Source organism: Macaca mulatta, chromosome 16 (genome assembly GCF_049350105.2).
Source record: "Macaca mulatta isolate MMU2019108-1 chromosome 16, T2T-MMU8v2.0, whole genome shotgun sequence".
Lineage (NCBI taxonomy): Eukaryota > Metazoa > Chordata > Mammalia > Primates > Cercopithecidae > Macaca > Macaca mulatta.
Genome location: NC_133421.1, coordinates 4214894 through 4242377, shown reverse-complemented (window position 1 = coordinate 4242377; position 27484 = coordinate 4214894). Strand labels below are relative to the sequence as shown.

Sequence of the window (27484 nt, the reverse complement as noted above, 5' to 3'; positions counted from 1 at the left end):
AAGTACAGAGCTGGGGTTTCTGGGACAAAGATGAACATTCTTATTTTGGTGTGTTGCAACCAAAATTGAAAACAGTATTAAGGATTTACCTTCATGAATCCAAGACCACTGAGCAAGGTAAGAGGTTCACTCACAGAACAAAGAGGGTAGGGCCCCATCTCTTTTTTTCCCCTCATTTTTGTGGAGAACGGGGTCTCGCTATATTGCCCAGAGGTACTGAACTCCTGGGCTCAAGCTATCCTCCCGTCTCTGCCTCCCTAAAGGCTGGGATTACAGGCGTGAGCCACCGCGCCCGGCAGGGTCCCTTATCTCTAGACTCTGACCCCAAGAGTCTAGTCTTGGGCCTGTAACCGGTCATCCTGGGTTTGACTCTGGCCACAGCAATAGCCATCGTCAGAATGGGCTGGTGGGAGGGTGGGGGAGAGCTGGCCTGTACCGCAGACGCCCGCCATGGTAAGGGCCCACGCTACGGCACTCCCTCCTCCACCTGGGGGAAAGGGGACAGCAAAGCCAGTCCGGGTGCTGCCCTCAAGCAGCTCATCAGGCCCTACCGCCCTCACACCAATTCGTGTCACTCTTTGTGACTGGTGCTACATACAGCCCCACTTTCCATCAGGATTTCACCTGTGCAAAGGAAGACCCCCCCCAAAAAAAAAAAATCACATCTAGTTTTATAGGCATTTAATAGTTTACCAATTGGTACAATAAGATTTTTTAATATGCAGAAAACATGAATAAATTTTGTTTTACACAGTCTGAGAGCAACAAATCTTACTGTAAAACACGAGAGCAATATTATATACATTCCTTTACTGATTTGTTTTTTTAAATTGTGTCAATATCTTCAGTGAACTCTTACAATCTGGGGAACTGTTTTCTCAATCGCCACCTCTGCAATGTTCATATGAAATCAAGGCTTGCCTTCGTGTCAGTGTCAGGATCAACTTTGACTCCAGGAGTCTGTGTTTGTCTCTACCATCTTCAGAGTGAGCTTTAGGGATGCCTGAAGGATAGGCAGTACAAGCAAGCAGCTACTTCCATGATACGGTGGGAAGATAAAAAGGCCCATTCAGTCCAGCCGTGACCTGTAAATCCAGCTTGCCCTCCCCCCACCCCACTGGAAAAAAATCCAAAACCTTTTTCCACCAGTTTTTTACACGTCGCTTCTCTACCAGGAGATTCTTCTTTGTGTCAGCTAGATTAATGAACACACTGGACTTATATACAGCTGGACAAGAAAGAGTAACCAGTTTAAGTGCCTTTTCCTTCAACAATTTTAACTTCAGTTGCTTAAGGACGATCAAGCCACCAATGTCAACAAAATATCCTTTACTTTTAAATAGTTGTTCTTTAAATAAATTTAAAGAAAATCTATTTAACGAGTGATATTACTGGGAAGTTCACACAGAAACAGAAAGAGGCGAACGGGAGAGCAGGGCACTGGCAGTGGGGAGACGGGGCTTGGTAAATCTAAAGCCAAAGCTTTCCAAAGACTACAGCGAGTGCTCCCCAGCCTGGGACGACTTGCTAACACTAGTGATTCTGAGAGGAGTGCTCTGGGCACACCACTGGTCACACCACACACAGACGAACCAGGACGGTCTTAGTCTCCTAAAGCGCAAGCTGCTGTGACAACAGGCAACTAGGCTCCACGCGCTGTCTGAACAGTTTCCATGGCTTGCACTCTCCAGAGCACAGCTAGGATTTCTTGGGCACGTTAGAGATACTTGGGTGGCACTGGAATGTCTGTTTTCACACACACACACACAGTCAATAATCATCTGAGGATGCAATTCTACCAGCTTTTTATTTCTTAAATAAGTGGCCAATTTGATTGAGAAAGTGACAAAGCAGCAGTGAACCTCTAAACCAATTAATAAAAGTCCTCTACTTACAATCCAAACCAGTAACCTCATCATTGTCCTTATCCCAGGCAAGGCACAGGGTTAGACAGCAGACAGAGAAAACAGAGAACACAGTCAGAAAGGGCATCAACAGGACAGTGTCAGACAGCAGTGCAGGAAACCTTTGCAAATCTGATTCCAGGTTGTAGACGGACTGCTCTCCCCAACCCCTTCGTTATTAAACAGGGCTCGTTACATGTGGACCCAGTTGTGGGCCATCCCTGAGATTCAATGTTCGCTGCTTCTCACATGGAGGATGTCTGGTAACTCAACTCAGCAGCAGGCTGTGGCAATCTCCCAAGTAAGGATAACTTTGTTTAGAGTAATCGTTTCCTCCTCCTTCTCAACGCAAGTCGCTGTGTGCCGCAGGGGAAGACACGCTTGCTTCCTCCTGCATCGGTACCATTCTCCTTTATTGTTCAATTATCTATGAGTGATTTCTAGATGTTGTGGCTTACCCTTAAACAATTCATGCTAAAAATGAATTAAAATACAAGACATTTATACATGTACAAACAAATGTTAAGATGCACCATTTCTATGTATTTATATTTCTCAAAATAGGACAGAAAATAGCAGCAAACAAGAACAAAGATATTTTCCATAGTTTTTGTAGAAAAATCCAGTCAGAAGAGCTAAGGGAAAAAGACTTTTCAATGTAAGCAGGGTTGTGAGGCAATATTGTCCTGAAAATTCACCTACTTGTATGTATTTAAGGAATTAGCTTAATTAAGATGTAATTTTTGTCCTCAAAAATAGCCATTAGTTCTCAAAACTTTCCCTTCCAGAGACATCTCTCAGGAATCTAAAAACAAACAAGCAAACAAACAAACAAAAAGACACAAGCTAGACATAAAGTTGCTTCTAGTTAATAGACGGCCTAGTCTCTGTGTGTATCTACAGGACGTTAACTCTCACCCTTCGTCTTTTGCAGGAACCAAATTTCCATTAAATACTAAAGGGGTCATTTAAAAAATCACGTAGTACACAAATGAATAAAATGCAATTCAGAATTTTCTCTCTGTTAAACTGTCACTGTTATCTCATTGTTCTGTTAACTTTTCAAATAACTTTCTTGGGAAAAAAAAAAAAAACCCGTTGGTTAGCTAAGCAATGGAATTCTTTATTAATAACTGACAATGGAATAGTGCTCCAAAAGTCATGGGTAAAAATTCTCTTAAACCTACTTGTAACTTTGGGTCAAAATATACAATATATCTGGGCTGTGTAAAATGTCAAGCGGCTAAATTAGAGGGGGAAATAACGGAAGTGATTTTCCTTCGGCTGGAAAAAAATCCCCAGAGTCAGACCTAGTTTTCAGAAGCATTAAGATCAAAAAGGGTTTGTTCTAAAGCATGGCATTCCACAGCAAGATTTATTCTACTTGTCCGTTTTAGCACTTTTTCAAAAACCCAGGACTAAGGACGTGGAGGTTGATGTGTATGATACACACATATAGACTTATCCACTTACAGATAGGCCCATATACTTACAAACATTTACATATAAACAAAAGGTGAAAACAGTACATTTTTATGCACGCTCCATTAAACCCTGTCATTTTATAAAACCTGTAAGTGAAACACAGTTTAAATCAATTATCAGATTCATGTTGAAAAACCAACTGCTGTATTCCTCCCTCTCCTTTCAAATGGGCACACAGAACCTTCTCAGTACTTCTGTCATTATGTAATGCACATTGCACATCCCTAAAAAACACCAAAAACAAATAGTGATTTGTACCATGACACACTCAATGGGAAGATTACATTCTACTTGGAAGTCACATCACTACAGTCTAATAGTATGGAGAATACAACTAGAAGTATGTCTAGTGTGTAAAATAGAAGCTTAGAGTATGATAGGATTTTTTGACCTGTTTACAAAGCATTAAGACCGAAATGAAATAAATGAGTTGCAATTAGCTGCTGAGATTTTTCTTGAGATTTACAGTCATTTTCTTACATAAATATACCACTAGCCTTTGCTTGATAGGCTGCCAAAACAAATATATCCTACTGATTTGGCAAATGTGTCATGAGAAAAATCCAATGTGTAATCCCCATTCATTACATAGATGGTTCAGAAGATTCTGAATTGTTGCCTTATTATCTAAAATCCTTAAAGATTTATTAAGCACACTTAAGTGATGTTACATAGATACACATTTCAGAAAAAGCCCTAATAACCACCACTTTTCCCCAAATGAGGCCATCAAGTCAGGCACCAACAGATAGCAGAAAGAAAAACAGGAATTAATAATCCAACATAAAATGACACTGTCAACTATTCAGTTTAGTGCCCTAGTTCAAATGATTCAACTTCTGCCTTCTTAGGCCTGGTGTGACCAATGCCAGCCCAGGTTTTTAAACCCCTATGGTACTTCTAGACAACGTATGTAAATTTACAGTATACAATTTGGATTCACCATGCATGAATACTTTGTGTGTAACATTTAATAAGCTCAATCTACATCCAGAATAATTTACATGAAAGGACAATATTTATTTAAACAGAGCTCAATGGGGGTAACCATGGTATCATCAGAGTGCATCCAGAGGAAAAGAGGGAGGAGGGGCCGAAGGAGACGCAATCAACGGCACTCCCACACTTTTACTGTTTGATCTACGCTGCCAGTGACGACATAGGGTGCCGTCTTGTGGAAATCTGAAAGAAAAAGAAACGGTTTATTTAAAAACCACAGTAAGCCTAGGCAACAAACAAAGTGAGACCTCCCTCTCTACAAAATACAAAATTAAAAAAAAAAGTTAGCCGGGCATGGTAGTGTGTGCCTGTAGTCCCAGCTACTCGGGAGACTGAGGCAGAACTGTCTGAGCTGGGAAGTCGAGGCTGCAGCGAGCCATGACTGCACCACTGCACTCCAGCCTGGGTTACAGAGCAAGACCCTGCCTGGTCCCCAACCCTCCATCACTCTGAGCCAGATACAATTTTTAATGAGCCACAAAATAAGAAAGCCCAAATACCAGGAGTTTTCAGGTTTCTCCAATATACACATACTCCAAGAAGGTATCTAGTTTGCCAATTTAGTTAGGGAAGTTGAGACTCAATGATCAAAACCTGTATTAACATCTCTACAAACACGCCTGTTCCTGTTTGGCCCATCCCAAATGGTGCTCGAATCTTTTTTTTTTTTTCTTTTTTTCGAGGCAGGGTCTCACTGTGTTGCCCAGGCTGGACTGCAATGGCTATTCAAAGGTATGATCCCACTACTGATCAGCAGGGGAGTTTTGACCTGCTCTGTTCATGCCCTGGGCCAGATCACCCCTCCTTAGGCAACCTGGGAGTCTCCTGTTCCCAGGAGGTCACCATATTGATGCTGCACTTAGTGCAGACATCCGATCAGCACAGCACACTGTAACCCAGAACTCCTGCGCTCAAGCAATCCTCCAGCCTCAGCCTCCTGAGTAGCTGGGACTAAAGGCATAGCAGGGCTCAAATCTAACAATAAAGAGTCTCACCGTATCTATTTACTGAACACTAAGTTCCAGGCATAGCACAAATGCTCCATATTCGTGTCTAATCCTTGAAACAATCCTGTGGGGCAGGCATTAGCTCCACCTTACCGAGGCTTTGGTCCATTATACTTCAGTGTATTTATTAGACTTGACTGTATTCACTATCTTAAATTCCAGATGCAAGTCCAAATGACAGTGAGGATGTTTACTAAAATCAAATACAGTTTTCTGAGTTTCTAGTACCTGACAGTATACACCTGCCAGAGGAAAAGGTTGAGGAAGATTTTGTTTGAGAAACAAACTAATAGGGGAGAAAAATTACCCATCAGAGTGTTAAGTATCCTCTTCATAAACTCTGGTTTCCAAAACCAATGTTGTGCAGTGCAGAAAGTAATATTTTTATTATAAGGCTAACGATACAAAGAGTTAAGGAAAGGAGAATTTAAAACAAATGGTAGGAATCCACAAAATTTTCATCTGTCTTCTCTATTCTGCTCTGAAAGCACATGGTCATTTCTTACCTGGCAAAGTTCACATGATCATGTAAAACACTGTTACGTCTGGCACTCCAAAATCTAATGTCAGAGACGTCACGAGGCGTACATACCCAAGGAGGTAACAAAGTGTTCATGCGCATTGAGGGTCTTCATGCATCGCTTGTTCTTGTAATCCCACACGCGCAGGGTCTTGTCATCAGCACAACTCAAAATAAACTTCCCCCCAGAATGGAACAGAACTCCACGTACCCAGTTATCATGACCCACCTTAAAAACAAAAAAGTTACTTGACTTAGTGAAAGGACAAAATGTTTAAATAGCATCTATTTAATAATACGATAAAACTATACATACCAAAAACATCAAAAGACACCAAAAGACCAAAAGAAAATAAAAGTCTAGGGAATTCTAGATTAAAGGAAACTGAAAACTCCTAAGACATGACCAGCAAATATAATGTATGATCCTTGACTGGGTCCTGGATGAGGGTTAAAGAGAAGTCACGCAGGGCATTATGGAAATAACAAGAACAAATCTGAATATGTAGTCTATCAATGGTAAATTTCTTGAGTGTGATTAATTTTATTGTGGTTATTTATATACTATCCTTGTTCCTAGGTGGTTCATGCTAATATACTTGGGGGTAAAGTGTACGATGTCTCCAAGGAACTCTCAAATGATTTCAGCAAAATATACACACATACATGAAGGAAACATGTTAACTAGGTGAAGGATATACAGGCATTCACTATATATCCATCCATCCATCCAATCATCCATCCAATCATCCATCCAATCATCCATCCATCCATCCTCCAATCATCCATGTATCCATCCATGTAATCATCCATCCATCTAATCATCCATCCATGTATCCATCCATCCATGTATCCATCCATCCATGTATCCATCCATCCATCCATTCATCCATCCATCCATCCATCCATTCAATCATCCATCCATCTAATCATCCATCCATCCATCCATCCATCCATCCATCCATCCATCCATCCATCCAATCACTCATCCATCCCTCCATGCATGCATGCGTCCATCCATCCATCTAATCATCCATCCATCCATGTATCCATCCATCCATGCATCCATGCATCCATCCATCTATCCAATCATTCATCCATCCATCCATGCATGCATGCGTCCATCCATCCATCCATCTAATCATCCATCCATCCATGTATCCATCCATCCATGCATCCATCCATCCATGCATCCATCCAATCATCCATCCAATCATCCATCTAATCATCCATCCATCCATCCATCCGTATTTCCCCTGTCGCAGCAGTTCCGTTCTTGCAATTTATCTTTAAGCACATGCCCAGAGATTCAGTTAACAAAGATGTTTGCAAAGCACTGTCTGTAGATCAATGTACAAGAAGAGCATCTAACAACACGAGCAAGGATCACATACTTTCTAAATTAAAGGTTTGCTACAAAGCTACATTAAGGAGTATGATACCATTTTTATAAAAAACAGCACATTCATCTACACATTAATTTAAGAAAAAGGCTTAGAACTGCACAGTTGAACATGGTAGCTACTGTCCATGTACGCCTTTTTTTTTTTTTTTTTGAGACGGAGTCTCACTCTGTCGCCCAGGCTGGAGTGCAGTGGCCGGATCTCAGCTCACTGCAAGCTCCGCCTCCCAGGTTCACGCCATTCTCCTGCCTCAGCCTCCCGAGTAGCTGGGATTACAGGCGCCTGCTACCTCGCCCGGCTAGTTTTTTGTATTTTTTAGTAGAGACGGGGTTTCACCGGGTTAGCCAGGATGGTCTCAATCTCCTGACCTCGTGATCCGCCCATCTCGGCCTCCCAAAGTACTGGGATTACAGGTTTGAGCCACCGCGCCCGGCCCATGTATGCCTACTTTAATATATAATAGTTAAGATTACATACAACCAACAATTCAGTTCTTCAGTCTCACTAGCCACATTTCAAGAGTATAACAGCTGCACGTGGCTAGCAGTTACCATGCTGGATAGTGCGGTTATAGCACAGCATTGCAAAGTTTTGTTTTGTTTTAAAAAGAGACAGCAACTCTCTCTGTTGCCCCGGCTGGAGTATAGTGGCATGATCACAGCTCACTAAAGCCTCAAATTCCTGGGTTCAAGTAATCCTCCTGCTTTAGCCTCCCAAGTAGCTAGGACTATAGGCATGCACCATCATGCATAACTAATTTTAAAATTGTTATTTTGGTACAGACAGGGCCTCGTTACGGTGCCCAAGCTGGTCTTCAAACTCCTGGGCTCCTCCTGCCTTTGCCTCCCAAAGTCCTGGGATTATAGGCGTGAGCCACTGTGTCTGGCCAAGAGTATGTTTTTCTTTCTTTTTTAAGAGAGTCTTGCTTTATTGCCCAGGCTGGTGTGCCATGGTGCGATCTCGGCTCACCGCAACCTCCATCTCCCAGGTGCAAACAATTCTCATGCCTCAGCCTCCCGAGTAGCTGGGATTACAGACATGCACCACCATGCCCGGCTTTTTTTCTTCTTTTTTTGAGACAGAATTTTGCTCTTATTGCCCAGGCTGGAGTACAATGGCCTGATCTTGGCTCACCGCAACCTCCGCCTCCTAGGTTAAAGTGATTCGCCTTCCTCAGCCTTCCCGAGTAGCTGGGATTGAAAGCATGAGCCACCAAGCCCGGCTAATTTTGTATTTTTAGGAGAGACGGGGTTCCTCCATGTTGGTCAGGCTGGTCTTGAACTCCTGACCTCAGGTGATCCGCCCATCTCGGCCTCCCAAAGTGCTGGAATTACAGGCATGAGCCACCGCACCCAGCTACGCCCCACTAATTTTTGTAATTTTAGTAGAGACGGAGTTTCACAACGTTGGCCAGGCTGGCCCTGAACTCCTGACCTCAGGTGATCCACCTGCCTCAGCCTCCAAAAGTGCTGGGATTGCAGGCGTAAGCCACTGCACCTGGCCAGCTTTATTTTATTTTATTTTATTTATTTTTTTTTTTTGAGACGGAGTCTCGCTATGTCTCCCAGGCTGGAGTGCAGTGGCGCGATCTCGGCTCACTGCAAGCTCCGCCTCCCGGGCTCACGCCATTCTCCTGCCTCAGCCTCCCAAGGAGCTGGGACTACAGGCGCCCGCCACCTCGCCCAGCTAGTTTTTTGTATTTTTAGTAGAGACGGGGTTTCACCATGTTAGCCAGGATAGTCTCGATCTCCTGACCTCGTGATCCACCCGCCTCAGCCTCCCAAAGTGCTGGGATTACAGGCTTGAGCCACCGCGCCCGGCCGCTTTATTTTAATTATATATCATCTTTTCTTAACAGCAACATGGTACAGCTGAACTCAGCTCAGAATACTACTAGAAAGTTTCATTTTCTAATCAATTCTTGAAGATGCTTCTACATGTGTCTGTCATATCCTACAGAGAGACAATCACTTCAAGATATGGTTAGCACCTAAAAAATCTCTAAACAAACGTGGATGCCAAATTATAAAAACTACTACTAAATGAACATCCATAGATCTCTTTGGAACTCCTTTAGGCACACAGCAGTGTCAACAATCCCTTACTAGTACTGACATATCTTTCTATGGAAATATGCTCCTAAGTAAGCCAAATAAACTAGATTATGTGAGCAAGGATATATAACAGTTAAAAGGATTCAAATAAAGTGAAACAAACAAACATCTTCAACAGTGAACAGGTCTCTAAGAATGCTGCTGCTTCTCCATAAGAGATATAACACAATTTTTTAGCATCTCTCCCTCAAACACCGACTAGCTCTACAGATTCTTTATAGAACCTGCATTCTAGAGAAATAATTTTCACATCACTGTAACGACAAAAGCTAAAGGAAAACTGTATTTATAAAGAAGTTATTTTAAAACCCAGTATAATTCAGATTTAATAAGATATCACAAAGCATTAATCCAAAAAGGTATAAACAGTGAAGATACAAAAGAAACGGTAGGATTATGCAAACTTACAAGGGTCATAAGGCACATGCCAGTACTGACATCCCACATCTTAATAGTCTTGTCTCTGGATCCAGACAGCAAGAATGGCCCAGGTTTACCACTTTTTTTAGTCTACAGAAAACATAATAAAAATTAAGTTGCCTACACAAGAAGTTAGGTACAGACTTTAAATGGTTTCTACCTAATAATGATCTATATTTCCAATTTTGTTGCATTTTGGTTGTTTGTTTTGAGACAGAGTCTGGCTCTATTGCCCAGGTTGGAGTACAGTGGCACGATCTCGGCTTACTGCAACCTCTGCCTCCCAGGTTCAAGCGAGTCTCCTGCCTCAGCCTCCTGAGTAGGTGTGATTACAGGTGTGCACCACCACACCAGGCTAATTTCTGTATTTTTCGCAGAGATGGGGTTTTGCCATGTTGGGCAGGCTGGTCTCGAACTCCTAACCTCAGGTGATCGGACCACCTCGGCCTCCCAAAGTGCTGGAATTACAGGCTTTTGAACCACTGCACCCAGCCCAATTTGTTTTTATCTGTTGAAATACACAAGTCTTTAACACCATACCTAGGCTATACAGGAAGGACCCAGATAATATAAGAACAGAAAATCTCTGTTTAGGCTAGGACTCAGTTTTCATAAAACCAACAGATAATACATTTACTTTTCAACATTTCTGTAATCACTATTTAATTTAGCTTTTACAAATCCAACCAGAATCAAATTTATTTATTTATTTTTTTGATCTGCATTAGGGAATATTCATTTATTTCAAGACAGGGTCTCATTCTGTCACCCAGGCTGGAGTGCAGTGGAACAATCACAGTGCACTGCAGCTCTGAACTCCTGGGATCAAGCAGTCTTCCTGCCTCAGTCTCCTGAGTGGCTGGGACTACAGGAGTGCACCACCACACCTGGCTGAGTTATTGAAAATTTTTTCCTCATTAGTATAGTGGTGAGTTAAAAAAAAAAACAAAAAAAAAGCTTTCTGTAGAGTCAGGGGTCTTGCTATGTTGCTCAAACTCCTGGGCTCAAGTGATCCTCCTTCCCTGACTTCCCAAAGTGCTGGGATTACAGGCGTGAGTCATCATACCTCTGGCGGTGTGATGCACCAGAATCAAATTTATGACACACAGCATGTAACCACCACCAAAGGGCAGTAAACAGAATCTGAAAATGCAATGGGCCAACCAAAATAAAGAGAACTCACAAGAGAAGATTCATTTAAGAGGGAACTGCCTCTTTTCTTTATTGAAATGTAGTTTTAAAAATACACGATAGGAATGCCTCTATCAAAATCAGTGTGGGGCTGGGCGCAGTGGTTCACATCTGTAACCCCAGAACTTTAGGAAGTTGAGGCAGGCAGATCACTTGAGGTCAGGAGTTTGAGACTAGCCTGGCCAACATGGCAAAACCTTGTTTCTACTAAAAATATAAAAAGTTAGCTGGCAGGGTGGCACATACATCCGTGGTTCCAGGTACTTAGGAGGCTGAGGCAGGAGAATCGCTTGAACCCGCGAGAAAGAGGTGGCAGCGAGCTGAGATCACGCTACTATACTCCAGCCTGCGCAACAGAGTGAGACTGTCTCAAAAACAAACAAAACTTTTAGACCATTCATTTTCATTCATTTATTAGAAACAGGGATCTTGCTCTGTTGCCCCAGGCTGAACTTTAACTTCTGGACATAAGTGATCCTCTTGCCTCAGCCTCCTGAGTAGCTGGGACTATAGCCATGTGCCACTGTACCTTGTAGGTAATTTATTTTTAACATGTTAATCAGAAAGACCAAAATCATAAAGAGCACAAAGAATCACAAAGAAATGTGTTAAAGCTCCAGACTCAGCTAGTACTTTTAAATGATCAAGAACATCAGAGGCCACCATATGAAATAGTCTTCATTTAAAGAAACATTTATACCATCACATCTGGGATTAATTTTAAAAAATAAATACTGAACTGCATTTTACCATAAATCTATAAATAAAATTATTATGTTCATTAATGAAGGCTATTTTTCTGACAGACACTGTGAAGAGTAGAGAATTTCAAGATTCAGAATTCTGGGATGCAGATTTTTAAATGCATTAACAGCCATGAAACTGGGAATCAGCAAAGTTATCTAAGGATTTAAGATATCAGCAATAAAACCGTGAAGACAAGTTTATATATACAGTACCTCAGATCCTGTTGCTTCAGAGATGGAGGAATATGAGCTTTCTGGAGCCCAGGAAATGCATTCTACCACATGCTCATGCTCTCGGAGCTCAGCCTTGCATTCCTTTGTTGCTACGACCCATACACGCACAGTCTGGTCATTGGAACAGCTGGCTATCAGAGTGCCATCTTGATTTGGTCGTACCATACGTACCCATTCTCTGTGTCCTGTGAATGTCTTCACACAGTAGCTGTCAATATAAATAATAACTTACATTGTGAATGACAATCATCGGGACACTTTCCAGAAGTGATATAAAAATAGCTATGTACTGGGATGAAGAGAATGGTACCAAGTCAGATATGCAAGTCGACAGCATAAATGTACAATCCTGGCTAATTAAAGTGGGAACAACAAGCTAACAGGCGCATCATTAAGGAGCTAACAAAATCAACATCTAGAAGATAAAATATATATAAGAAAATATTTCAAAACTAAACGCACACTTAAAAATATTTCTAGCCATATTGGAAAAAAGCTATGCTCTACTAATCTGAGTAAAACTAGTAAGTTTGTGTGACAAAAATCAAGTGTAATTTTACGCACAACCAAATTCAGTCTAACAGAGGTATACCAGCACAAACATTATTTACATTTTCATTAAAACCCACAGAGAGATGACCTAAAAGAAGACCACAGAGGAAAGAAGCCATCACACAGAAAAGCCTCTCAAGGACATGGAGTCTCTTCTTACCATGTCTCTGTGCTCCTTTTTGGAAGACAGGTACAGACCAAGCTGAGTTTTAAAGTGTATTTAATATGACTGTCATAATGATCATTCTGGGTTAAAGCTGAAATGACTGAAACACCAGAACACAATTTTGTTTTGTTTTTTATAAATATGTCTTTAAGCTGATGCCTTTTTTTTTTTTTGGAGACAGTCTCACTCTTGTTGCCCAGGCTGGAGGGCACTGGTACGATCTTGGCTCACTGCAACCTCCACCTCCCGGGTTCAAGTAATTCTCCTGCCTCAGCCTCCCAAGTAGCTGGGATTACAGGTGTGCCCCACCAAGCCTGGCTAATTTTTGTATTTTTAGTGGAGACGGGGTTTCACCATTTGGTCAGGCTGGTCTTCAACTCCGGACCAGGTGATCTGCCTGCCTTAGCCTCCTAAAGCACTGGCATCACAGGTGTGAGCCACTGATGCCTTTTCAACCAAGCTTACTTACCCAGTTTGCACTTCCCACATTTTTATGGTTTTATCCCTTGAAGCGGACACTAGATGATCTCCATTGGGCATGATGGCTACTGAGGAGACATTGTGGTCGTGGCCTGAAACACACAGCACGGCGGTGCGTTATGGCACATTAGGAAGCAGCACCCCCAAGAGCAGTGAGACATCAATTCACCATGGGGTCTCCCCACGTCAAAGCAAGTTCTAAATACACTGGATTTTATACAAATTTGATAAGAAACCTGGATTTACACGATAAAGTTAAAAAAATCAGTAAAAACAATCCACAAGGAAACAGTCAACTCCATTTAGGATTAAATTTCAACCTGTACAAATGGTTTAAAAACGTAAGGTATCAGGATTATCAACATTTGAAATATATTCATATACTTACCTCAGTGAGTCTGTTTACATATAAACGCTAGGAAAAACAATTTCTTTCTTTTTTTTTTTGGTGAGGCAAGGACTTGCTCTGTCACCCAGGTTAAAGTGCAGTGGCGCAATCACGGCTCATGTAGCCTTAAACTCCTGGGCCCACGAGCTCTTCCCACCTCAGCTGTCAAGTAGCTGGAACTACACAGGTGTGGCACCACCACACCCACAACATTTTAATTTTTTGTAGAGACAAGATCTCCGTATTTTGCCCACACTGGTCTTGAACTCCTGTCCTCAAGCAATCCCTCCTGCCTTGGCCTCTAAAAGTGCTGAGATTATAGGTGTGAGCCACTGTGCCTAGCCTGTAGACTGATATTCTAAAATATAAAAAAGATAAAACGAATGGGTAAGAAAAATGGGGAACTGGTTCTCTGTTTAAAATGGTGGGCCAGGCGTAGTGGTTCACGCCTGTAATCCCAGCACTTTTGGGAGGCCAAGGCGGGCGGATCACCTGAGGTCAGGAGTTCAAGACCAGCCTGGCCAATACGGTTAAACCCTGTCTCTACTAAAAATACAAAAATTAGCTGGGCGTGGTGGTGCTCACCTGTACTGCCAGCTACTTGGGAGGCTGAGGTGGGAGAATTACTTGAACCTGGGAGGTAGAGGTTGCAGTGGGCCAACATCGCGCCACTGCACTCCAGCTTGGGTGACAAAGCAAGAGGCCATCTCAAAAAAAGAAAAAAAGTGTTCATGTGTGGAATTCCTGTAATTATAAACTTCCCCAATGCATTTAATTGGGCGCGGGGGGGCGAGGAGAACACAATCTTCAAATTATGCCCTTTAGGTAAACACACAGTTTACTCATGTGTTAACATCATGGATAATCTGTATGCACTCCTTGTACAAAATCCCAACATTCAAATGTCATCATGTGTAAAGAAACAACAAAAATCCCTACGTAATGAGCATCTCCTATGTGGCAGGTACTACACCAAGATGATTTATCTTATGACTTCATTTTATCCTCATGACAACTGTATGACTCTGGTATTATTACCTCTGTTTTGCTGATGAAAGAGGTTTAAATTTTCTAATGCCATAAGTAGACAAGTAGGAATCTGAACCCAGGTATCTGTCTCTAAAGCAAATATACTCTCGTTCCACAAACATACTGCCTCAGAAAACAGTTCCCACAACAAGACCCAGGAAACAACTTAACAATGAATGAGGGCACGGGATATGTACCCTTATTCCATTTAAGTGAGCAAGATAAACTGGGCTCCAGTTTTCACTATACCTACTCTCTCTGGTCTTCAGTTTCCCAACTACGAGAAATTAATAAAACACAAACAAAACCATTTTTAACTCAAATACAGATAAACGACTTGGCAGTTTTTCTTACCAAAAAATACTCATACAAATATTTTATATAAAGTACTAAGAGATACTTAAAACCTCGTAACAGAAACGACTCTCAACTACTGTGACTTATCCCTGGACTATCTACATCGTATGCTCTTCCACCAATACAGACAATTAAGAGGTGCATAAAGGAACCCCGTACACTATTAGAAACAATATTCTTTCTGAAGTACCATGATAGAAATTACTATTAAAGTACTATCCTCTACCCCTTACCATGCATGGTTCTGATGCATTCAAAGCCCTGAAAATCCCATAGTTTAATGGTCATATCTGCAGAACAGGAAGTCAGAAGCTTGCCGCTGTGATCGAATGAAATGTCCTGTACAGAGTCTGTATGTCCTTTAAGAGTTCGTTCAAAATCTCCAGTCTCATAATCCCACACCTGTCAAGTGAACAGAAAACTGTTTAACACCAACTCCATCACTCCTTTCTTGTTTCATATTTGCACTCAGCAGGCCAGTCTGGCACCTTATTGAGCAATTAACCAAACAAGTAACAAAAGATAACTAACTTAGAAATACTGTATCTCATGTACAAATTGGTCTTTTTTCTACAGGGAAAACGAACGTTGCAATTATTAAAATCTATCTCTAGTACCACATTTGCAAGGTTTCTATCACATAACCAACTGTAATAGTGATAAAGTATAATAAAGTCACAAAACACAGTCCGTTTCCTGTCTCAGAGCAGGAAAGACATGTAAATAAGGAAACTTTAGGGGAAGAAATATGAGAAAAGAAAGAGATGGAAAGGAAAGGGAAAGAAAAGAAAAGGGGAAGGGGAAGGGAAGGACCTTAAGGGGGCTATAGCAGGTATTTGTATGTAGAGTATTTGAGGAATAATGGATCAATACTCAATCCTACTAGACCAGCAAAACTCAGACATCTGAAGAGCCAAGGAAAGTTTCAGAAGATGTAAACTGTTCACGAATAGCAAATGAACAAAAGCATATGTCATTTTGAGTTAAAAAGTGAAATATGGCCGGGCGTGGTGGCTCATGCCTGTAATCCCAGCACTTTGGGAGGCCGAGGCGGTCGGATCACAAGGTCAGGAGATCGAGAACATCCTGGCTAACACGGTGAAACACCGTCTCCACTTAAAAATACAAAAAATTAGACGGGCATGGTGGCGGGCACCTGTAGTCCCAGCTACTCGGGAGGCTGAGGCAGAATGGCCGTGAACCTGGGAGGCAGAGGTTGCAGTGAGCTGAGATCCACTATAGCCTGGGCGACAGAGCAAGACTCCACCTCAAAAAACTATATATATATATTTTTATATATAAAAATATATATAAAATTTTGGCCAAGTGCAGTGGCTCATACCTGTAATCCCAGCACTTTGGGAGGCTGAGGTGGGCGGGTCACCTGAGGTCAGGAGTTGGAGACGATCCTGGCCAACATAGTAAAACCCTGGTCTCCACTAAAAATACAAAACTTAGCTGGGTGTGGTGGTGCGTGACTGTGGTCCCAGCTAATCAGGATGGAAGGCTAAGGTGGGAGAATCACTTGAGCCCGGGCGGCAGAGGATGCAGTGAGCTGAGATTGTATCACAGCACTCCAGCCTGGGCGACAGAGCCAGACTGTTTCAAAAAAAAAAAAGAACAGTCACATTTTAAAAAGATAATTTTGGAGTGCAGTGGTGTGATCAGAGATCACTGTAGCCTCATACTCCTGGGCTGAAGAGATCTTCCTGTCTTAGTCTGTCGAGTAGCTGGGACTACACAGGTGTGCACCACCATGCCTGGCTAACTTTTTGATGTTTTGTAGAGATGGGGTCTCAGTATGTTGCCCAGGCTTATCTCAAACTCCTCCATTTTCTTTTTTTTTTTTGAGATGGAGTCTCACTCTGTTGCCTAAGCTGGAGCGCAGTGGCGCAATCTCAGCTCACTGCAACCTCTACCTCCCGGGTTCAAGCAGTTCTCCTGCCTCAGCCTCCTGAGTAGCTGGGACTACAGGCATGCGCCACCACACCTGGCTAATGTTTGTATTTTCAGTACAGATGGGGTTTCACCATGTTGGCCAGGATGGTCTTGATCTCCTGACCTCATGATCCACCCGCCTGGGCCTCCCAAAGTGCTGGGATTTCAGGTGTAAGCCACTGCACCTGGCCCTATGTTCTTTCTTCTCTTTCTCTTATTTTAATTGACAGGGTCTCCCTCTGTGGCCCGTGGTGAAGTGGAGTGGTGTGATCACAACTCACAGCAACCTCGAATTCTGGGCTTCAGTGTTGTTCCCACCTCAGCCTCCACAGGAAGTAGGACTACAGGTGCACACCACCACACCCAGGTAATTATTTCTTTCTTGTAGAGACGCAGCCTCGCTATGTCGCCCAGGTGGGTCTAGAGCTCCTGGCCTCAAATCGATCCTCCTGTCTTCGCCTTCTGAGTCACTAGGATTACAGGTGTGAGCCACTGTGCTCATCCCTCCTCCTGCTTCTTATCACAAATATTTTCCTGTGCCACTAAACACTCAGAAAGTATTACTTTTAAAAGAATTCTCGGTTGGGCATGGTGGCTCATGCCTGTAATTCCAGCACTTTGGAAAGCCGAGACGGGTGGATCACCTGAGGTCAGGAGGTCAAGACCATCCTGGCCAACATGGTAAAACCTCGTCTCTACTAAAAATACAAAAAATTAGCTGGGCTTCGTGGTGGGCACCTGTAATCTCAGCTACTCGGGAGGCTGAGGCAGGAGAATTGCTTGAACCCGGGAAGCAGAAAATGCAGTGAGCCGAGATCATACCAATGCATTCCGGCCTGGGCAACAGGAGTAAAACTCCGTCTCAAAAAAAAAAAAAAAAATTGCGGGCTAAACCACCATTATAGAAAACATTATGGTGAACATTTCTGAATATAAAAAAATTCTGTCCTCATTTTATAATACTTAGGTCAGACAGCAATGGGGAAAAAGAATTAGTGGGTCAAAAAGTATAAACTTTTAAAGCCTTCATATACTCTGTTAAACTGATATCCCATAAGACTGTATCAAATGTAATGAGAATGACTACTTTATCAAACTCATCACTGGGGATTCTTATTTAATAGGTAAAATATCTTGACAATTTCACACACACACACGGTAATTTTTTTTTTTTTTTTTTTTTTTTTTGAGACAGAGTCTCGCTCTGTCACCCAGGCTGGAGTGCACTGGCATGATCTCGGCTCACTGCAAGTTCCGCCTCCCGAGTAGCTGGGATTACAGGTGCCTGCCATCACACCCGGCTAATTTTTCGTATTTTTTAGTAGAGACAGGGTTTCACCATGTTAGCCAGGATGGTTTGATCTCCTGACCTTGTGATCCACGTGCCTTGGCCTCCCAAAGTGCTGGGATTATAGGCGTGAGCCACCGGACCTGGCGCAATTTTTTTAAGACAGGGTCTCACTCTGTTACCCACACTGGAGTACAGTGGCTCAATCATAGCTCACTGCAGCTTCCAACTCCCAGGCTCATGTGATCCTCCCACCTCAGCCTTCCGAGTAGCTGGGACTACAGGCATAGGCCATCACACCTGGCTAATTTTTTAAGTACAGACGAGGTCTTGCTATGTTGCCCAGGCTGGTCTCTAACTTCTGAGCTTTAACAGTCCTCCCACCTTGGCCTCCCAAAGTCCTAGGATTATAGGCATGAGCTACCACACCCGGCCCGTAATTTCAGTGTTTATTTCTTCTGCTGTTAGTAGTAAGGCCAAACTGTTGTTATTATTTGGTTAGTTGTTACTACCTTTTATTTTTTTGAGACAGTCTTGCTCTGTTGCCCTCGCTGGAGTGCAGTGGAGTGATCTCGGCTCACTGCAACCTCCGCCTCCTGGGTTCAAGCCAATTTCCTGCCTCAGCCTTCCAAGTAGCTGGGACTACAGGTGCACGCTGCCATGCCCAGCTATTTTTTTTTTTGCATTTTAGTAGAGATGGGTTTCACCGTGTTGCCCAGGCTGGTCTTGAACTCCTGAGCTCAGGCAATCTGCCCGCCTCAGCCTCCCAAAGTGCTGTGATTACAGGCGTGAGCCACCACGCCTGGCCTGTTACTACCTTTTTTTGTGAATTGTCTGCTCCTGTACTATGTCCATTTTTCTGAGACGTTAGTGGTTTACACATCTGAATTCTTCATGTTATATATTAAAGTTGGCAATCCAGCTGGGCATGGTGGTTCACACCTGTAATCCCAGCACTTTGGGAGACAAAGGCAGGAGAACTGCTTGAGCTCAGGAGTTTGACACCTGGGCAACATGGCAAGATCCCCTCTCTACAAAAAATAAAAAATCAGCTGGGCATAGTGGCACATGCCTATAGTCCCAGTTACTGAGGAGGCTGTGGTGGGAGGATAGCTTGAGTCTGGGGAGGTCGAGGCTGCAGTAAGCCATGACTGTGCCACTGTACTTCAGGCAAGGCAACAGAATGAGACCTTGTTTCACACACAAAAAAAGTTGGTAATCTTTCTTTTTTTTTTTTTTGAGACGGAGTCTCGCTCTGTCGCCCAGGCTGTACTGCAGTGGCCAGATCTCAGTTCACTGCAAGCTCCGCCTCCCGGGTTTATGCCGTTCTCCTGACTCAGCCTCCTGAGTAGCTGGGACTACAGGTGCCCACCACCTCACCCGGCTAGTTTTTTGTATTTTTTTGTAGAGACAGGGTTTCACCATGTTAGCCAGGATGGTCTCGATCTTTTGACCTTGTGATCCGCCTGTCTCGGTCTCCCAAAGTGCTGGGATTACAGGCTTGAGCCACCGCGCCCAGCCGGCAATCTTTCAATTGCTTATTAGTTGAACATATTTTCGAGTTTTGCTTGCTGTTTATTTACTTATCTTTTAGAGATAGGGTCTCGCTTCGTTGCCCAGGCTTGAGTGCAGTGCCATGACCATAGCTCACTGCAGCCTTGACCTTCCAGGCTCAGGCGATCCTCTCACCTCACCTCTTCTTTCTCCATGTTTAAATTAGTTCTAGCTGGGCACGGTGGCTCACACCTGTAATCCCAGTACTTTGGGAGGCCAAGGTGGGTGGATCACTTGAGGTCAGGAGTTAGAAATTAGCCTGCCTGGCCAACAAGGCGAAATCCCGTGTCTACTAAAAATACAAAAAATTTAGCCAGGTTTAGGGGCGCACGTCTGTAGTCTCAGCTACTCAGAAGGCTGAGGCAAGAGAATTGCCTAAACGCAGGAAGCAGAGGTTGCAGTGAGCCAAGATCGCACCACTGCACTGCAGCCTGGGCAACAGAGCATCTCAAAATAAATTAGCTCTAAATGACAATCAGAAAAATCAATCTAAAAATTTAAATAATGTAATTAAAAATACTGTCATGAACTGGTCTAAATATACATCCCTCTATAATATTTTTCATAAATTATTGTTCAAAGGTTGATGACAACTGAATGTTTTTAAAAGAAACCAGTTTTATTCATCAAATGCATGTAAGACATTATTTAAGACAATTTTATTGTTATTAATAATTATAATATCAGCAACAGTTTATTGAGCCCTTACCATCTATTTGCCAGGCATTGTTCTGTTACATTCATTACATATGCATTACTTTTACACTGCAGAATATAATACAGTTATTTATTTATTTGCTTATTTAATAGAGACGAGGTCTCACTTTGTTGCCCAGGCTGGCCTCCAACTCTTGGACTCAAGTGATCCTCCCGCCTCAGCTTCCCAAAGTGCTGGGATTACAGGCATCTGAGCCACAGCACCTGACCACACAGATATTTTTAAATAAGAAAATTGAGCCTTAACTGTATCAACCCCTTTGCCCAAGACAGTCATAAAATTACAAAACACTTTCTGTATGTTGTCCTTTGAGTATTTTGGAAAATCATTCTATTGCAGTTGTCATTTAAAAATAACTTAGCTGGCCAGGCACAGTGGCTCACGACTGTAATCCCAGCACTTTGGGAGGCTGAGGCAGGTGGATCATGAGGTCAGGAGTTTGAGACCAGCCTGACCAAGATGGTGAAACCCCATCTCTACTAAAAATACAAAAATTAGCTGGGCGTGGTGGCGGGTGCCTGCAATCCCAGCTACTCGGGAGGCGAAGTCCAAAAGAGGACAGCTTGTTACTGATGCTGATACACTGCTGACACTGAGTGCTCCTCTGGAATCTGGCCAGCAAAAACTGTTTTAAACAGCTTCCATGTCCTAAATCATTTAATCCTCCCCCAGACCCTACAAGGTAGGTATTTATTAATAATCTTCATTTAATAAATCAAGAAAGCCACAAAAAGTTAACTTGCTCATAATCACATTAACTATTGAGTGGTAGAGCCAGGATTTGAACCCAGAGCCAGTGCCCCTGACCACTAACTATCCTACAAAGCCTCTCTATATAAATAAGATGATCAGTTTAAAGTTACTAAAATGATGATTCATTAGAAACAAAGAAAAGTATTTCTAAAATAAATCAGTCAAAAGTTAACAAAACCATATATAACTACTTCATTAATGAAACAACCACATGTGTGCACATTTAAAGACTAAATGGTATGAGGAGGTTTCCTGTGGCCAGAAAAAAATAAAAATAAAAAGACCAAGTTGAAGGGTGGACTCTAAGTAGTTGCTGTGATACGTGGTATGATTACAAATAAAAAGTTCTAAAACTTCCATTTGTAATAATTTTAAATCAGACTTAATAGATACATTTTAAGGGGGTACATTTACAGTTCTATTTATGCTTTTATAATACTGTTATAAAATCAACAGTTAAGCCTAGATTCTAGATTTTCCACCTTTTTTTTTTTTTTCTTTTGAGAGAGTCTTGCTCTGTTGCCCAGGCTGGAGTGCAGTGGCGCAATCTCGGCTCACTGCAACCTCCACCTCCCGGACTTCAAGAAATTCTCCTGCCTCAGCCTCCCGAGTAGCTGGGAATACAGGTGCCCATCACCACACCCGACTAATTTTTGTATTTTTGGTAGAGACAGAGTTTCACCATTTGGCCAGGCTGGTCTTGAACTCCTGACCTCGTGATCCACCCGCCTCAGTCTCCCAAAGTGCTGGAATTACAGGCATGAGCCACCACGGCTGGCCAATTTTCCATCTATTAAAGAATGTCTACCTCTATCCCAAACCTCACAAGAGCAGTTGTAGTGTTTTAGTACATAACGATGAAAGACTATCATGAAAAAAATTTAAATGCATGTCTACCTATTTTTTAAAATGGAGTATATTAATGTATTAGGCATATAATTATTTTACCCTCTAGAATTCCATGATGCTTGTATGAATGTAAGACTCCCTTACAATGACTCCACAGCCACCCTCCTAAATCACAAGCCCACAGGGTGCAAGTCACTGATTTAGAAACTAAAGAAATCACATAAACACACTGTAAAACAATGTTTAATTTGAAGAACTAGTTAAGTACAGTCGCATTTAAATTATGCCTGTATTTATTTTTTCTTTTTTGAGATGGAGTCTTGCTCTGCCCTCCAGGCTGGAGTGCAGTGGCGCGAGCTCGGCTCACTGCAAGCTCCGCCTCCTGGGTTCTCGCCATTCTCCTGCCTCAGCCTCCTGAGTAGCTGGGACTACAGGAGCCCGCCACCATACCCAGCTAATTTTTTTGTATTTTTAGTAGAGACGGGGTTTCACTGTGTTTGCCAGGATGGTCTTGATCTCCTGACCTTGTGATCCACCCGCCTCGGCCTCCCAAAGTGCTGGGATTACAGGCTTGAGCCACCACGCCAGGCCTACGCCTACATTTTATGCTGAACTGCTATATGACATATACAATCTACTCACATTTTCTTAGTTATACTTTTTTTTTTTTTTTTTGGAGACAGAGTCTTGCTCTGTCACCCAGACTGGAGTGCAGTGGCGTGATCTCAGCTCACTGCAAGCTCTGCCTCCCGGGTTCACGCCATTCTCCTGCCTCAGCCTTCCGAGTAGGTGGGACTATAGGCGCCCACGACCACGCCCGGCTAATTTTTTTGTATTTTTAGTAGAGATGGGGTTTCATCATGTTAGCCAGGATGGTCTTGATCTCCTGACCTCATGATCCACCCGCCTTGGCCTCCCAAAGTGTTGGGATTACAGGCGTGAGCCACTGCGCCCAGCCTATTGGTTACACTTTTGTAAATGAAACTTAATATCTGTAACTAACTTACTTTGAAACAACCCTTAGTATAGAGAGACCTACCTAAATCTACCTATATTGCAACTATCTTATCTTTCTGTAGGAGGTTTATACAACTGTCATTTTACTGTGTCTGGAACAAAGGCAACTTAAAAACAACTCTTTTCCTAATTAAAAAAGCACAACATTAAAAGGTATTATATGTTTACTGTGAAAAAAAAATTTTTAATGAAATATATAATTTATAAAATGAAAAGCTCTTATATTCCCCTACTCCTGGAAAGCCAATTTTAAATACATCAAGGAAAGTCCAATTTAAATGAATCCTCTACTGAATTCGTTTGCAGTATAGATTCACCCTATCAATTACTAGTTTTGTCAAATGGTATTTCACACACAACCTCTGTTTAAAGGTAAGGCACACACTTTTCATCCTCTAAGAACAAAAACTGTTCAAGCACAAGGTGATCTACTGACATCAACTCAGTTAGTGACACCCGACTTTCTCAAATTCACCATCGAACTTACCTGGCAGCATGCCTCTCAGGAGCCACAATGGTATTTTATTCCAATTCTGTCTTTAAGATTCAGAACCAAATCACTACATTTCAAAGAGTACCTCCTGTCCCTCTGCATAGGCCCTCATTTTCAGGATCTTTTTGTTTGAGACGGAGTCTCGCTCTGTCGCCCAGGCTGGAGTGCAGTGGCCGGATCTCAGCTCACTGCAAGCTCCGCCTCCCGGGTTCACGCCATTCTCCTGCCTCAGCCTCCTGAGTAGCTGGGACTACAGGCACCCGCCACCTCACCCGGCTATTTTTTCGTATTTTTTTTTATTAGAGACGGGGTTTCACCGTGTTAGCCAGGATGGTCTCAATCTCCTGACCTCGTGATCCACCTCAGCCTCCCAAAGTGCTGGGATTACAGGCTTGAGCCACCGCGCCCGGCTTATTTTCAGGATCTTTTAATTTTCTTCACCCTATTAACTTTAAGTCTGCTTTTAGCAAAAAATTACCTTAATAGTAGCATCCTCTGAAGCAGAGACCATAACACTGAACACAGGATGGAAAATGACTCGAGTGACTGGACTCCTGTGACCACTCAATGCATATTTTTCTGGCGGACGGGGAATCCATTCTTTTGGGTCTCGTTTCTGACCAAGAGGTCCACCTGACGTAAATTCTTCTTTTGCTTCATTTAGCTTTGATTCTAATTCCATAACCTTGAAAAAGAGCATGTAGTTACGTACAGATAGATTTCAATAAAAATAGCATGTGACATTTAAAAAAACTGCATTTTGCAACTATATATGCAGGATACTTGAAAAAATTTCAGTAATCTCCAAGCATTTGTCAAATTTAAATGAAAATTATTTATTTTATACAGCATCAAAACCTAAGTCATGAGGAAACTAAAAACTGAGAAAAATTCAGTACAATTGCCTTAACTCTTTAACACAAAGAAAAACTTCAATTTATATCTGGTGACAGAGTCTTCTAATCAAAGAAGGGCAGTGAATTTGCCTTGGTCCCTCTAAGGCTGCTACTCTTAGTAAGTTCTTTCCAAACCACATTATATATGGTAATCATATTAATAATAAAAGCTAATATTTATTGAGCATCTACTATGTGCTAAGCACTTTTCTAAGAGCTTCGTAATAAATGATCAACTCATAACAATGTTATTTACTTATTCTAACTTTGCCTATGAAGTATACATTTTAGGACTGGAATATTATTTGTTGTATTTACAGATAAGAAGAAAAGCTCAGAGATAAAAATGACTTGTCTAAGAGCACAATGTAGTGCTCTTTTCCCAGCATCAATCACAATGGCTCCATGTGTTCTTTCCTTCTAAGTGCACAAATGAGTTCTTTCAGTATCAATTCCTCCAAGTCAGGACTATGCAGATTCCACCCAGTCAGCAACTCCGGATATGCGAGTTACCATGTATCTGCAATAATATGCCTAGGTCATACTTTTCATAAAGCACAGAAAATGTATTTTTATTTGCTTTTTAAAGATTAGATGCAATTATTAATTAATGCAGATGAATAGTTATTTTCAGAAAGTTTATATAACTGAATACAACTAATTTTAAAGAAACAAGACTTAGTTACCTTCTTCTGTAACCTAATAACAGATGTCCATTTTTTTTCCAAAAGACCAGCATACTTTTTATCTAATTCTTCATTCTAGAGAAAATAAAGTTAGAACCTTTTAAGAATGGCTTAACTATGATCCTCAAGCCAAAGATTACTCATCTTTAATCCCAAACATTACTAAAAATCTGATTATAAAAAAAGGGAGTGGCTGGACACGGTGGCTCACCTGTAATCCCAGCACTTTGGGAGGCTGAGAAGGGTGGATCACCTGAGGTCAGGAGTTCAAGACCAGCCTGGCCAACATGGCGAGACCCCATCTCTACTAAAAATACAAAAATTAGATGGGTGTGGTGGTGCGCGCCTGTAATCCCAGATACTTGGAAGGCTGAGGTAGGAGAATCGCTTGAACCTGGGAGGCAGAGGTTGCAGTGAGCCGAGATCACGCCATTGCACGCCAGCCTGGGAGACAAAGCGAGACTCCATCTCAAAAATAAAAATAAAAAATAAAAAAAGGGAGTGAAAATCAAGTTCAGTACCAAGTAGACCACAGTAACAAATGACAAAATTGTGCATAACTGTTAACTAGATACCTGAGTAAAAATCCACTCATTAACTCTACTTTGAAGAATTGTTAAAAAGTAAAACATACCATATCTAATTCAGCTTCCTTTTTAAAAACTGAATATGCCTCTTCATAGCCATTTGAACGAAGATAATCTGCTATAGCTCGATTTCTGAAAGAAAACAAATTCAAATGACTCCTAAAAAAAAGACCTCATTTCTATTTTGAAGAAATAGAATTTATTTAAAATCTCATTAAGCCAAGATACTCTTGAGAGTATTCCCTTTCAAATCATACAAGTATTTCATTAAAAAGGACACCCCCGCAAAGCCCTCAGAACTTTTAGCCTCTGTCATAGTACATCCATAATATTATATTCTTAGTTATAAGTTTTTCTTTTTTTTTTTTAACATCAGAAGAGAAATTACATATTTATAAGTTTCAAATGTGTTGCTTACCTCACAAGCTGTAGGCACTCTATAGATCAAGCTATGGCTCTGTGACAGCAATCATCAATTTTGCTAACATTTACATTTAGTCTTTCTTTACTACTTGTTATACACTCAAAGGCTGACAGCTGGAATTTAGTTTTGCAGAGAAAAGTTTTGAGAAAACTAAAGTATTTTCATATTAGAAATAACTTTGAACCATTGGAGTCGGTGAAAAAAAGAAATCATACACTATAAACTTAGTCTACTGTCGTAGAATGAGACATTCATTTAGAATTAGAACTTGAAGGTTAGAGAAGCTGAATTAGCCTTTTCATGTTTGCCTTATACAGTCTGAGTACCCTTTATACAAAATGCTTGGGACCAAAAATGTTTTGGGCCAGATAGATAGATAGATAGACAGCCAGCCAGACAGACACATAGACAGAGATATATAGATAGATATATAGATATAGATCACGAGGTCGTGAGTTGGAAGACCAGCCTGGCCAATATGGTGAAAAGCCCGTCTCTGCTAAAAATACAAAAATTAGCTGGTGTGGTGGCACATGCCTGTAATCCCAGCTACTTGGGAGGCCAAGGCAGAAGAATTGCTTGAACCTGGGAGGTGGAGATTGCAGTGAGCCGAGATCCTGTCACTGCACTCTAGCCTGGGCAACAGAGCAAGATTTCTTCTCAAAAAAAAAAAAAAAAAAGGCCAGGCGTGGTGGCACATGCCTATAATCCCACCTACTTGGGAGACTGAGGCAGGAAAATCACTTGAACCTGGGAGGCAGAGGTTGTGGTGAGCCCAGTTCGTGCCACTGCACTCTAGCCTGGGCAACAACAGCGAAAACTCCATCTCAAAAAACAATACAAAACACGCTCCAGTAGTATTGTAGAACTGGTGGGATTACTGACTTTAACTCAATGGTATGTTTAAAACAAATCAGCAAACAAAGATAACAGGGAATTACCAGCAAACACTTTATGTTCCAGGTAATTATCAGCATGCCAAAAATCAACGTATAATAATTACAGGGTTAGGCCGGGCGCAGTGGCTCATGCCTGTAATCTCAGTACTTTGGAAGGCCGAGGTGGGCAGATCACAAGGTCAGAAGTTCAAGACCAGAGGCTGGGAGCGGTGGCTCACGTGAGCCTATAATCCCAGCACTTTGGGAGGCCAAGGCAGGCAGATCACAAGGTCAGGAGATCCAGACCATCCTGGCTAACACAGTGAAACCCCATCTCTACTAAAAATAAAAAAAAATTAGCTGCGCATGGCGGTGGGCGCCTATAGTCCCAGCTACTCGGGAGGCTAA

The 27484-nt window shown here is 42.0% G+C and overlaps 1 protein-coding gene across 3 annotated transcripts in view; it reads right to left on the bottom strand.

Moving 5' to 3' along the window:
• Positions 1-666: 666 nt before the first annotated feature.
• The window catches only part of PAFAH1B1 (platelet activating factor acetylhydrolase 1b regulatory subunit 1), a 107974-nt gene continuing 81156 nt past the window's right edge, over positions 667-27484 (bottom strand). For 2 of the 3 annotated variants that reach the window (XM_077968500.1, XM_028835452.2), the window contains exons 4-12: positions 25822-25906; positions 25188-25262; positions 24084-24290; positions 15229-15397; positions 13211-13313; positions 12003-12231; positions 9841-9942; positions 5988-6144; positions 667-4571 (exon numbers count right to left, since the gene is read on the bottom strand). In XM_077968500.1, coding sequence (XP_077824626.1) covers positions 4498-4571; positions 5988-6144; positions 9841-9942; positions 12003-12231; positions 13211-13313; positions 15229-15397; positions 24084-24290; positions 25188-25262; positions 25822-25906 — 1201 coding nt within the window. In that variant the 3' untranslated portion in view covers positions 667-4497. 3 annotated transcript variants of the gene reach the window in all.